Source organism: Pipistrellus hanaki (assembly GCF_964339955.1).
Source record: "Pipistrellus hanaki genome assembly, chromosome: 2".
NCBI lineage: Eukaryota > Metazoa > Chordata > Mammalia > Chiroptera > Vespertilionidae > Pipistrellus > Pipistrellus hanaki.
The window spans coordinates 17,656,087-17,667,260 of NC_140504.1; the positions used below are offsets into that span (position 1 = coordinate 17,656,087).

Below are 11,174 nucleotides of genomic sequence, written 5' to 3' on the forward strand. Positions count from 1 at the left end.
CTATATTCTACTGGCATAGCAGAGGGGTTTTCACCTTAAGTAATATAATGATAGGATTATCAGTGGAATTAAGGATTATCAGTGGCATAGTTACATCATATCTTTGTTTCTGATTCATAATAAATAAATGAGTTTCTAGAGCTTTAAGACAACATGTTAAAAGAAAAGAAAATGAAATCCATGGGAAATTTGTTGAACTTTGTATTAAAAAAAGAAAATTATAGTGATCACCCACAAGCCTCTAAATTATTTTATAAATCCAATTTTCTTTATTCATAGATGACAAGGCTTTGGGATTCTGGAAAATCATTATTTAATTTGAGGTACATTCATACCACATTAAAACCATAACAGAAGAACTCTGACATTTCTGACTATTTTTCGGATTATAATGAAAATTAATAGTGAACTGCTTAGGATTCTACACTATAGGGTTCCAAAAGAAAGTGATTATGTGGCTAAGCTTAACAATGAATTTCAATCTTACAAACACTCTCAACTCTGATAAAATTTATTGGATCACATTTAAAATTAACCATGCTTATGCCATTCTAATACTGTCTTCTTTACACCTTAACCTTGATCTGATACTCATTTCCACGAGGATTTCCAATATGATGTACTGAGAATTTGTTTACGAACATAAACTCTAATAAAATAAGTAATGTGCATTGTAAAGGAAGGCTTACTAAATATATTTTAAATCAAACCTGATTTTTTGAAAGCCTGAGAACAAAGATGTCATACTATTTTATGTCAGTACCTTTAGAGAGGAGCTGATACATTGAACCTACATAATTGAAAGCACAACCACAGAAAAATCAAGAGAGTATTTCTATAGAATTGCTGCAGTGTCTGCTACAGTTTATTTTTTTTAAAATAGATTTTTATTTTATTTCAGAGAGGAAGGGAGAGGGAGGGAGGGAGGGAGGGAGGGAGGGAGGGAGGGAGGGAGGGAGAGAGAGAGAGAGAGAGAGAGAGAGAGAGAGAGAGAGAGAGAGAGAGAGAGAGAGAGACATCAATGATAAGAGAAAATCACTAATTGGCTACCTCTTGCAAGTCCCTCACTGGGAATTGAGCCCACAACCCAGCCATATGCCCTTGGCCAGGAATCAAACCAGGGACCTCCTGGTTCATAGCTTGATGCTCAACCACTGAGCAATACAGGCCAGGAACCTCATATCACTATAAGATACATAAGTTAGCTGAAACCGGTTTGGCTCAGTCGATAGAGCATCGGCCTGCGGAATGAAAGGTCCCAGGTTTGATTCCAGTCAAGGGCATGTACCTTGGTTGCCAGCACATCCCCAGAAGGGGGTATGCAGGAGGTAGCTGATCGATGTCTTTAACTCTCTACCTTTCTCTCTTCCTCTCTGTAAAAAATCAATAAAATACATATTTTTTTTAAAAAGATACATAAGTTAACATAGCTTTCTGAGCAAAAAAGGTCTGGGGGAAAAAAGGATGAAATGAAAGTGCTTTCCAAGTCACAATCTCTTCCCAGGAAATATTTGCTGCTGAAGAGTAAGACTTTACGCTTTGCTTTTCTCATAGAAAAAGTTCTCATGAGCCTTGCAATCCTAAATATATTTTATAATGTTAACCTTAAAATACACAGGCAATTTTTCCAAGAAAAAGTCATACCAATAACATTAGCCTGTGGTTTAAGGATTTCTTACTATTGTTTTAAAGTTAATGATAGTATTTCAATTAATTTTAGTCTCTGAACTAATATAAAGTTTACCTTTCCTACATATTCTATTATTTATTTTACCACTAATAATTTTTTTCACAGCCATGATTTTAAATCAGTTTCCTTAATTACTTGCTCTTCACAAATGCTAAAATATTGACATTCATTATGCAAATTTTTATAGTTCAAAGATATCTGGATTGATCAAAGTTTTGTGCTGTCCATACAATTTTATTTTCTGATTTGCAGAGGTTTGTGGTAAGTTGTGTTTCTTCATTCTCTTAAAACTATATATTAATATGTAAAGTGTCTAATCCTTTCATGTTTATAAGTGTAGTAAATTGATTATAATCTCTGAACTACAACCAAGACTTTTAAATTATTATGTTTTACATGATAATAGCCAATGTTTTAAGAAAATACATAAGAAAATAGAGACATTTAAAATTATGTTGAGTGGAAGAAAAGCCAGTCCCAGAAGACTAAGTACAGTATGATACCATCTTTAGAAAGCTCAAAATAAGCAAAACTAAATATATTGGGCTAGAGTATGTTCATTTATGCTAAGACAATAAAACAAAAAAAAATGATGAGGAAGATTCAAGATGGCTGTAATGCATAAGGGGTGTGCATGAGGATGGGATGGGGCAGTGGCACATAGATAGTTGCAAGTTATTGGGACGCACGCACAGACAGACACACACACACACACACACACACACACACACCACACTTAATAGTAAAAACACACACACTTTATAGTAAAAAGTATTATGTACTTTTTAAGTCTGAGAAAACCAGGAGATTTAGATTATTCAGGAGCAAATTGATGCTGAAATCATAGGAACTCAGAAGAACCATAGGAACCATATTGTTCTAAAAATACTGAGCATTATGTCCTGTCAATAATACACTTTTCACTGTATTTCTTAACTTACGGAAAATATTTAGTGAGATACCAAGTCACTGAACTATGAATAATTCAAATTAATAATGTAGTTTCTTTTATTAACCAACTTTTAAAATGCTTGTGTCAGAATAAGATGAGTAGTTTTAATTAATCAATAAGGATAAAAGAAACATAAAGAAAGAATAAAAGAAATTTCAGATTATTCTACTCATATTCACAGTTACTGTTATATGGTCATATAATGAAAGCATTATTTCTAGCAGATATTTGTAGAGCTATGCTTTTGATGCCAGAGACTGGGTTTCGATTTCTATCAAATCATGTAGGAAAAGATTTCTATTCCTAGTAAATAGTGTGGAAAGCAATAATAAATTTAATTACCAGATATGAGACTTTGGAGGAAAGAACAATCTCATATTAATATAACATTACCATTTTAATAAAATAAGTTTCTCTCATTATTCTAGGCAGGTTGGAATCTAAGAGATGAAATTAATGTATAAATTCTTTCACTTTTATAAAATACTACAGGCCTGATGCACAAAACTCGTGCAAGAGTAGGCCCTTCCTTCCCTTGGCTGCTGGCACTGGCTTCCCTTGTGCAGTACCTGGGTTTCCCTCACAGCCCCAGCTTTGTCTGGAAGGTCATCCGGAAGGATGTCCTGTCTAATTAGCATATTATGCTTTTATTATTGTAGACTAGAGGCCTGGTGCATGAAATTTGTGCACGAGGTGGGGGAGTTCCTCAGCCCAACCTGCACCCTCTCCAATCTGGGACATCCCTTTCACAATCTGGGATTGCTGGCTTCCAATCGCTCACCTGCCTGCCTGCCTGATTGTCACTAACTGCTTCTGCCTACCAGCCTTATCACTCTCTCACCACCCCTAACCACTCCCTTGCTAGCCTGATTGACACCTAACTGCTCCCCTGCTGGCCCAAGCACACCCAACTGCCTTCCCTGCCAGCACAGTTGCCCCCAACTGCCCTCCCCTGCCGACTGGTCACCCCTAACTGCTCTCCCCTGCCAGCAATCTTGTGACCACATGGGGGTGACTATCTTGTATGAGGGTGTGATGGGCAACTTGCATATTACCTCTTTATTGTATAGGATTATAAAACCTTCTTTCATCTTTAAAGGATAGAACATTCAACATGGCTTGCAAAGACTCACTTGTATGTATTCTGGAATAGTTCCTTATTTCATTGCTAAGGAGTACTACAGGGTCTCGTTTTAGCAATATTAACATGTAAGCTGTCTAGAATAGTTCAGCAGGACTATCCTCCTCACCACTAGTAGTATTAATATTTGCTTTTACTTTTAAAAAAGAAAATTTCTCTTGGTGTCTTGTGGTATACCAGTGGTTGGCAAACACCTTAGTCAATAGTGCCAAATATCAACAGTACAACAATTGAAATTTCTTTTGAGAGCCAAATTTTTAAAACTTAAACTTTTTCTAATGCCACTTCTTCAAAATAGACTGACCCAGGCCAAAGTATTTTGTGGAAGAGCCACATTCAAGGGGTCAAAGAGCCACATGTGGCTCACGAGCTGCCATTTGCTCACCATGGTGATATACTTTTTGGGTGAAGGAATAATACAAGTTAACTAATTTGAAACAAGTCCTGAGGATCTAGTCTGAATTTAAGTAGATTGTTTGCCCTAAAATTCTCAAATAATCTATTTAACTCTTTTAATCCATAGATAGATAGATATAGATATAGATATATTGAATGAAAATGTAAGGTCCTTTCAAAGATACCTTGAAATAAAGTTTAGTATTATGTAAATTAATTGAGTCAAGTGTAGTTACACTTGGACTTGATTGAATGGAATAAGCAACTGAGAATTTTTTTTTCATGCTTGTCATATTTGTTCGCACTTTAATTTCACAGGAAGAATAATCTTTACTGTACCTGACGAGGAGTTCTTTCTGATTTACTCCTACACCATTCCCAGTCTGAAAGGTCTGGTTTCTGACTCTCCTCATGAGAAAGTCTTCTTTCTGCCCCTTCCAAAAAGGCGGTTTCTTCATAGTGAATATCACCTGTTTTTTCAAAGAGCAGAGGGTCCATGCCCTTTTCATTGTGGGAATCCTGGTTAGCCTCTATAATATCAGTATTCGTATACTTGTGAATGCCTTTACGTGTAGAGCTGTCCAGGGAGGGTGGAGTGCTGATTTCCACTTTTATGGCGCTGAAGACATTAGGAGTGCCTCTCTGAGAGTCTTTTGGAGTTTTACATTCATAGTTCATGAAATTGTGATAGGATGTAGAATTTTCATCATCACCATAGTAATCTTCATGTGCTATTTTATAAATTCCATAACTTTGTTCAAATGATAGATTGAACTCAAAGCAGCTTCTCTTGGCTAAGTAAAAACAAAAACAAAATTCCATGGTTAGAAAAGTATATATAAACAATAGTTGAATATACATAGTAAATAAAATTAGGAAAGTGCATTCAGCCTCATTACTATGAATTTAAAAACTATCCTCATTTACTTCTTGTCCATTATGCAAAGCAATTATGCCTCACAAATTCAAGTCATTTTTTTCATTCCGTTTCTAATGTTTCTCACTTGCACAATGAGAAGCTTGAAATACATCCAATTCCAAGAACCCAGTAGACTTTAAAGCAGTTTCATGTCTCAAAAATGTAACTATTAATTAGAAAACTCTCATAATGTCTCAGATGAGCTGTCTTTAAGTTAGAGGCAGTGCATTAATTATGAAATGTAACCAATAAAAACACTTCTTGATAGTGACTTTCCTTAATAATAAAGGTAAATTCTGACTGAGTTAACTAATGTAGGTAATAGGTTATCCTAGCTAATAAAAGAGTAATATGCAAATTGACCATCACTCCAACACACAAGATGGCTGCCCTCATGTGGTCAAAGATGGCTGCCCCCATGTGGACACAAGATGGCCACCACAGGATGGCCAGCAGGGGAGGGCAGTTGGGAGGGACCAAGCCTGCAAGAAAGGGTACTTGGGGGTAATCAAGACTGCAGGGGAGGGCAGTTGCGGGGGGATCAGGCCAGCAGGGAGGGCAGTTATAGGTGACCAGGCTTGCAAGGGATGGCAGTTAGGGGTGATCAGACCTTTAAGGAGGGCAGTTAGGGGCAAACAGGCTGGCAGGGGAGCAATTTGGCATCAATCAGGCTGGCAGGGAAGTGCTTAGGGGGTGATCAGGCTGGCAGGCAGAAGCGGTTAGGGGCAATCAGGAAGGCAGTAGGCAAGCAGTTGGGAGCCAGCAGTCCTGGTTTGTGAGAGGGATGTCTAACTGCTGATGGGGATCGGGCCTAAACAGGCAGTTGGACATACCTTGAGGGGGTCCCAGATTGGAGAGGGTACAGGCTGGGCTGAGGGACACCCCCTATCCCCGTGCATGAATTTCATGCACTGGGCCTCTAGTAACAATATAAAAGAGTTTACAGGCCTTGGACTAATAACTAACAAAAACAAAGATTATCAGAATATAGTCAGGATCTTTTTTAGTTTATACTGCACTTAAGAAAAGGAGATATAATGTATTTATTTTGAAAAGCAAACCTCTGAAAAGCATGATTAGCTCTAGTCTTTTGTTTTAATCATAACTCGCTAATTGCAATTTATACATACGTAACTATATCAATTTATAAAAACAATTCTTCAAAGAAATGTGTCACCAGATACTCTGGTTTTGTCAAAAGTTAAAGCTTAAAATCTGAGTGTGATATAAAATATTTTAACTACTTAATTTAAAAAGAACACATATCATGCAAACAAAATGAGTCTGAAAGCCATATGCAATGCATATGTCTACCACCTAAGACTGTTAAAACCATTTTTTAACGTTTTTGTTTTGAGACATAAGTGATACAGGTTACTGCTGAAGAGAATTGTTATTTCTGTAAAGTATTTTTATTACTGACGTTCATCATCAGGTTGCAAGTCTCAGTTTCCATTCAGTGAAGCTGAGATGTGGAATTATGTTTCCATCTGCATAATGAACCTGTGGTGAATATGAGTTAGGGAAAAACTCCTTTCTTATTTCTGGAGTTCACTGAGAAAGATTTAAAGGGGGAAATCTTAGTTTGTTGATGAGAAAAAGCTTAAATGTGAAATCGAAGCCACATTCCCAAAGAATCAAAGTACTGTAATTGATCAAGTCCCTGCATACTTGAGGGTAGGCCATCTTTGGGGTTTCAAATTTCTTAGTGTCGTCCTAGCAAAAGGAAAATTTATGTGGAATCCTCAGACAGTGAAAGTATATATTCTTATTCAAAGAATGCCCCTTTGGGTCATAAAAAAATGAAGAGTATTTTAAACTAATATTTCTCACATTTTATTTTATTTAGAATCCATGCCTCTTTCTGTATTGCCTACATATTTCAGGGCCTTCTTCCCACCCCCGAATTTTAAAATAAATACAAATAAGAGCAATGATAGGGAAAACTATTATTTTGATCTTGAAAGGCATGATTTTATTGAGATGTTAATATTACTGTTGATTCTGCTGGTTTGCCTTACATTCTTCTATCTCGGCCGTACTGGACAGAATATTCCCTAGCCCATTTGCAGTGATGGCCGTTGCATTGCTTTACTTTCAGCTCTGATGCAGGTGCTCTTTGCTTCTTAAAATGACTGTCCTGAACCACTTAACTAAGACTTTTCATTTTCACTGGCACTAGACTCTTTTTATCTTTTTCACAATTTTAAATACTATAAGAGGCTGGATCATTAATTAAGTGGCAAAAGGTTAACATTTGGTAGACTGAATTTATCGACTTGTTAATGTTTTTTATATGCTTTGTCCTTTTTTTTTTTTTTTTTTTTTTTAAGAAAAACTCAGGTGTTTGGTGGGGATTTTGTTCTGTGTTTTTCTAAAAGCAGAGGCATACACTTAAATTTTGTTGGGGAACTGTTTTCAGGCATTTATTGTTACTCTGAAAACTCTCCTAAACCCTGGAAGAATACAAGCAGCAAATAATGAAAATGCTCTTCTTTACTGTTCCATTAAGTAATAATGGGCTATAATGTAATGAATTTTTAACCCTTTAGAGAGTTCGTCTCTTTTCAGATGCAGGCTTCTTAATGTAGACTTGGGAGATGAATTTTTTTTTCCTACTCTGGGCTAAGAGCCATGGTGGACAAGAGCCCTTGTTGAACTTTACCTGAAATTATTATTCAAAGTGTAAGCACTTCACATAGTTATTTTAAACCCACTCCACTTAAAACTTCCTTTCAGCACTGTGCCAAGAATTGTTTCACATAATTTATTTCCTCTATTTTTCATTTACACTTGTCCTTGGACTCTTTGTCCCCTGTGTGAGTAGATAACTTTCCCAATAGACCACTTTTCTGTATTTGACTCTAGGCTATTGCTCCCAACTGCCGCACTGTGGAGGACTTACTTTTCTCCCCATCGGATGCCACTGCATATGCATCCCGCTTGCAGTTGATGATGCAGCCACAGGGCAAGTGGGTCCAGCGTTTGGACAAGAGAAACACGGGGGTTACAGTGGTGGCCAGCAGCGTTAGTAGAAAGCTGAGTGACTCGAAGGGAAGGCTCTGAAAACCCACCACGTGCTGGACCACCATGTGAATCTGTAAAGGAGAGAGCTTCAGACATATCCCAGCATCACACTGTTACTTCCCCAGACCTTTCCCCCCAGCATGCTGTCCCAGACTCCGCTTCCTGGCCCCTTCCCTGCCCGAGAGTTGGAAGTTATGCATCTGGCCTGGCACCCCTAGCTTTGGTGGTGGTCTCCTGGGACCTCAGACGGTCCAGACAGAACAGGACTTTGGGGGTTTACGCTCCTGAGTGTCTGATCTTGCCTGCTGCCAGCTCAAGTCTCTAACAAGGAAGCGCTGTCCACAATGGGGAACTGGGCGTGCTGCTGGGAAAACAGGCAAGTGTCTGTGCAAACTGAACCTGGTCCCTGGTCCTCCGGGTGGTCACATCCCTGCAACTTCACCTCTGCAGGCCAGCTGTCACAGCAGGGTGCTTGCCCTGTCACTTCTCAGCTGGGATCCCTCATGGAGGCTTGTACAAAAGCCTGTTTTGTCCCTTCTCTTCTCTCTACTTCTGATTGAGCCTCTCCTGTTGGGATGGGCGTTTCCTCCTCACCAGGCAGGAATGGAGTGGAGAGAATGGAATAACCACCGAAGATTGGGGAGAAGCAACCACAAATCTCTCTTTTATAACGACCTCCTTTTCTGAATACTCCCAGGGATCGCTACGAGAGACGTGAACACCCTTGGCCACGGACAGACCTAGGCAAACTAAGTATCCAGTGCCCCAAAGCTCTCCTTGCCCCCTCCCCAATTGTAATTTTGAAAGAAGCATTTGGTACCAAAGGCTTCTCTGCGGATCAGCGCTGCCCTTCAGCTGCCTTCCTACAAGTGCATCTCTAAAACCTTAAAACCTCAAGAGATACATTTGGAAGCGGACTCTCGGGGATTCCCCAAATCCAGGGGAACCCGGGTCCCAACACGCGCTCACGCTGTCTGGCACACACCCCCGCGCGCTCAGCGAGCAGCTGCACTTTTACCATCATGGGAAGCCAGAGGGTGACTTTGGTCAGCGCCAGGATCAAAGAGAAGCGCTTCTGCGCCGTGCTCGCGGTGAAGCTCCTGGTGCCATAGAGAGTGCCCGGGTCCTCACGCCTGCAGGCTCCAGCCCCAGCGGCGGCGCTGAGCCCTGGCCCGAGCTCCGGCTCCACCCTCCCCGGCGGCCCCGGCCCCAGCACCGCGGCGTCCGAGCTCGGGGAGCATCCCGCAAAGCCACTCAAGGCAGAGCCCAGAGCATCCTCTGGGCACAGGGAAAGCACTCTCTCTCCGGCTGTTGGGGGGGTCCCGGGGGTGGAAGTTCCGCGGGAAATCTCCTGGTAGTTGGCGTAGAGTCTCAGCGGCTCCTCCGAGCACAGCAGCTGGTGAATGAGCGGCACCGAGAGGCCGGCGAGCAGCGCAAAGGCCGAGGTGTACACGGCGAAGAGCAGCAGCACGTAGGAGCTGGAGCAGTCGGCCAGGCAGCCCCAGGGCGTGCGCACGAAGGCGCCCCAGCCGCACAGCGGGAGCGCGGCGAGCAGCAGGCTGGCTGCCCACACGGCCAGGGCCACGCCGAGCACCTGGCCGGGTCTCCTGGAGGCCGCCCGGCTCCCTCCATCCGTCCTGCGCATCGTGTAAAAGTTGTAAGAGACTAGCAGAGTCGCCTTCAAGTTGCTGGAGAGGCCCTGGCACAGGTAGAGTAAGGCAGAGCTGGTGCACAGAGACTGGACGTAGCCCAAGACCTCGTTCGGCCACTGCAAGAACAGGAAGATGGTCACCGACAGGACGCTCAGGAGATCATCCCCGGACCAGGACGCCACGAGCAGGGACACAACCGTTCGGTTCTGCGTTGTCAGCAGGGAAACTAGCGAATAGATGCTGCCTGCCAGGGCTGCGAGGGTCATTAAGCATGTCAGGCTGAAAAGGTAGACGTTCAGAGTTGCTGGTGGATTTAAAAGATCGGTCGAATTCTGATTCCCTTTCCATAGACTAGAGTCATTGGTTAGGTTACTGAGAAATACAGACATTGTCCTCGGTCAATATTTAATTTCCCTTCCCATGAGCCTGCACACAGTCTCAAAATAAAGTATGGATGTTAGTTGCAAATCAGATCTCATTTTTCTCCTACCAAGTTTCCCTCTACCTGTTCCCCCATCAGTCGAGCAGAAACTGGTCAGTCAACCCATATTAAAAATTAGATTCCATTTAAAGCATCAATAAGAAACTTTTCAACATTGCAATTAAAAACAAACCAAACAAAACCTCCTCCCTGAAACCATCAAGTTTCAGGCATGAAAGCAAAAAGCTCCTCAGGCAGATTGGGAAGAAAAAAAAAAAATTCTGTCTGGGTCCTTTTGGGTCCTTCGTATGGAGCAAAGCAGTTTGTAGCTGGAGAGAATCAAACTCTTTTCACTTTCTAAGAGCAGTAAAAATGATGCATTTGTTTCCAGAGCTGGATTCAAAGGCAGAGAGAGTATCGAGTATCGGGTAGGTTTCAGCTTTGCCGATTCAGGGAGAGAGGCAGAGAAAGACAAAGTGGGAGAGAAAGGGAGAAAGGATGAGAGAGACACAGAGCACAGATCCCCTTCTGAACCGCTGTGTTCTTCAATCAGCCAGTGATCTCGGAGCTGCAGGAAGGAGGGAGGAGCCAGCCCCGAGCAGGAGAGAAGCAGGAACAAAAGGGAGGGGAGTTCTCTCTATGAGCCAAAGGATATCCATCTTCTCAGCTTGCCTCATTTGAAAGAAGAAGCAGTGTCCTTGCTAAGCCGCCCCCTTTGGTTTTAACATATAAAACCGAAAACTTGCTCGGGTTTGATGCGAATGACAAATACCATCTTAGAGAAGTCCAAGCTACACCATGAAGGGGCTACTTTTATTCTTATCCAGACTTCTCTGATGCATAATCTATTGGAGGAAGAATATTATCAATGCCATGTCTAAAAGAATAGGATGTACCAGCTTTGATTTTTGTTGCTGTTGTTATTTGTTGTTTTTTTTTTAATACAGGGTGGAGCAAAAGTAGGTTTACACTTGTG

General features: G+C 41.3%; 1 protein-coding gene across 1 annotated transcript in view; it reads right to left on the reverse strand.

Moving 5' to 3' along the window:
* GPR149 (G protein-coupled receptor 149) overlaps positions 1-10,166 on the reverse strand; it is a gene marked incomplete at its 5' end in the record, with an annotated part of 45,971 nt that extends 35,805 nt beyond the window's left edge. Inside the window, 3 exons of the mRNA XM_084873858.1 lie at positions 4,519-4,973; positions 8,004-8,196; positions 9,144-10,166. Coding sequence (XP_084729984.1) covers positions 4,519-4,973; positions 8,004-8,196; positions 9,144-10,166 — 1,671 coding nt within the window. The remainder of the gene's footprint in view (positions 1-4,518; positions 4,974-8,003; positions 8,197-9,143) is intronic.
* Between the last annotated feature and the right edge of the window lie 1,008 nt (positions 10,167-11,174).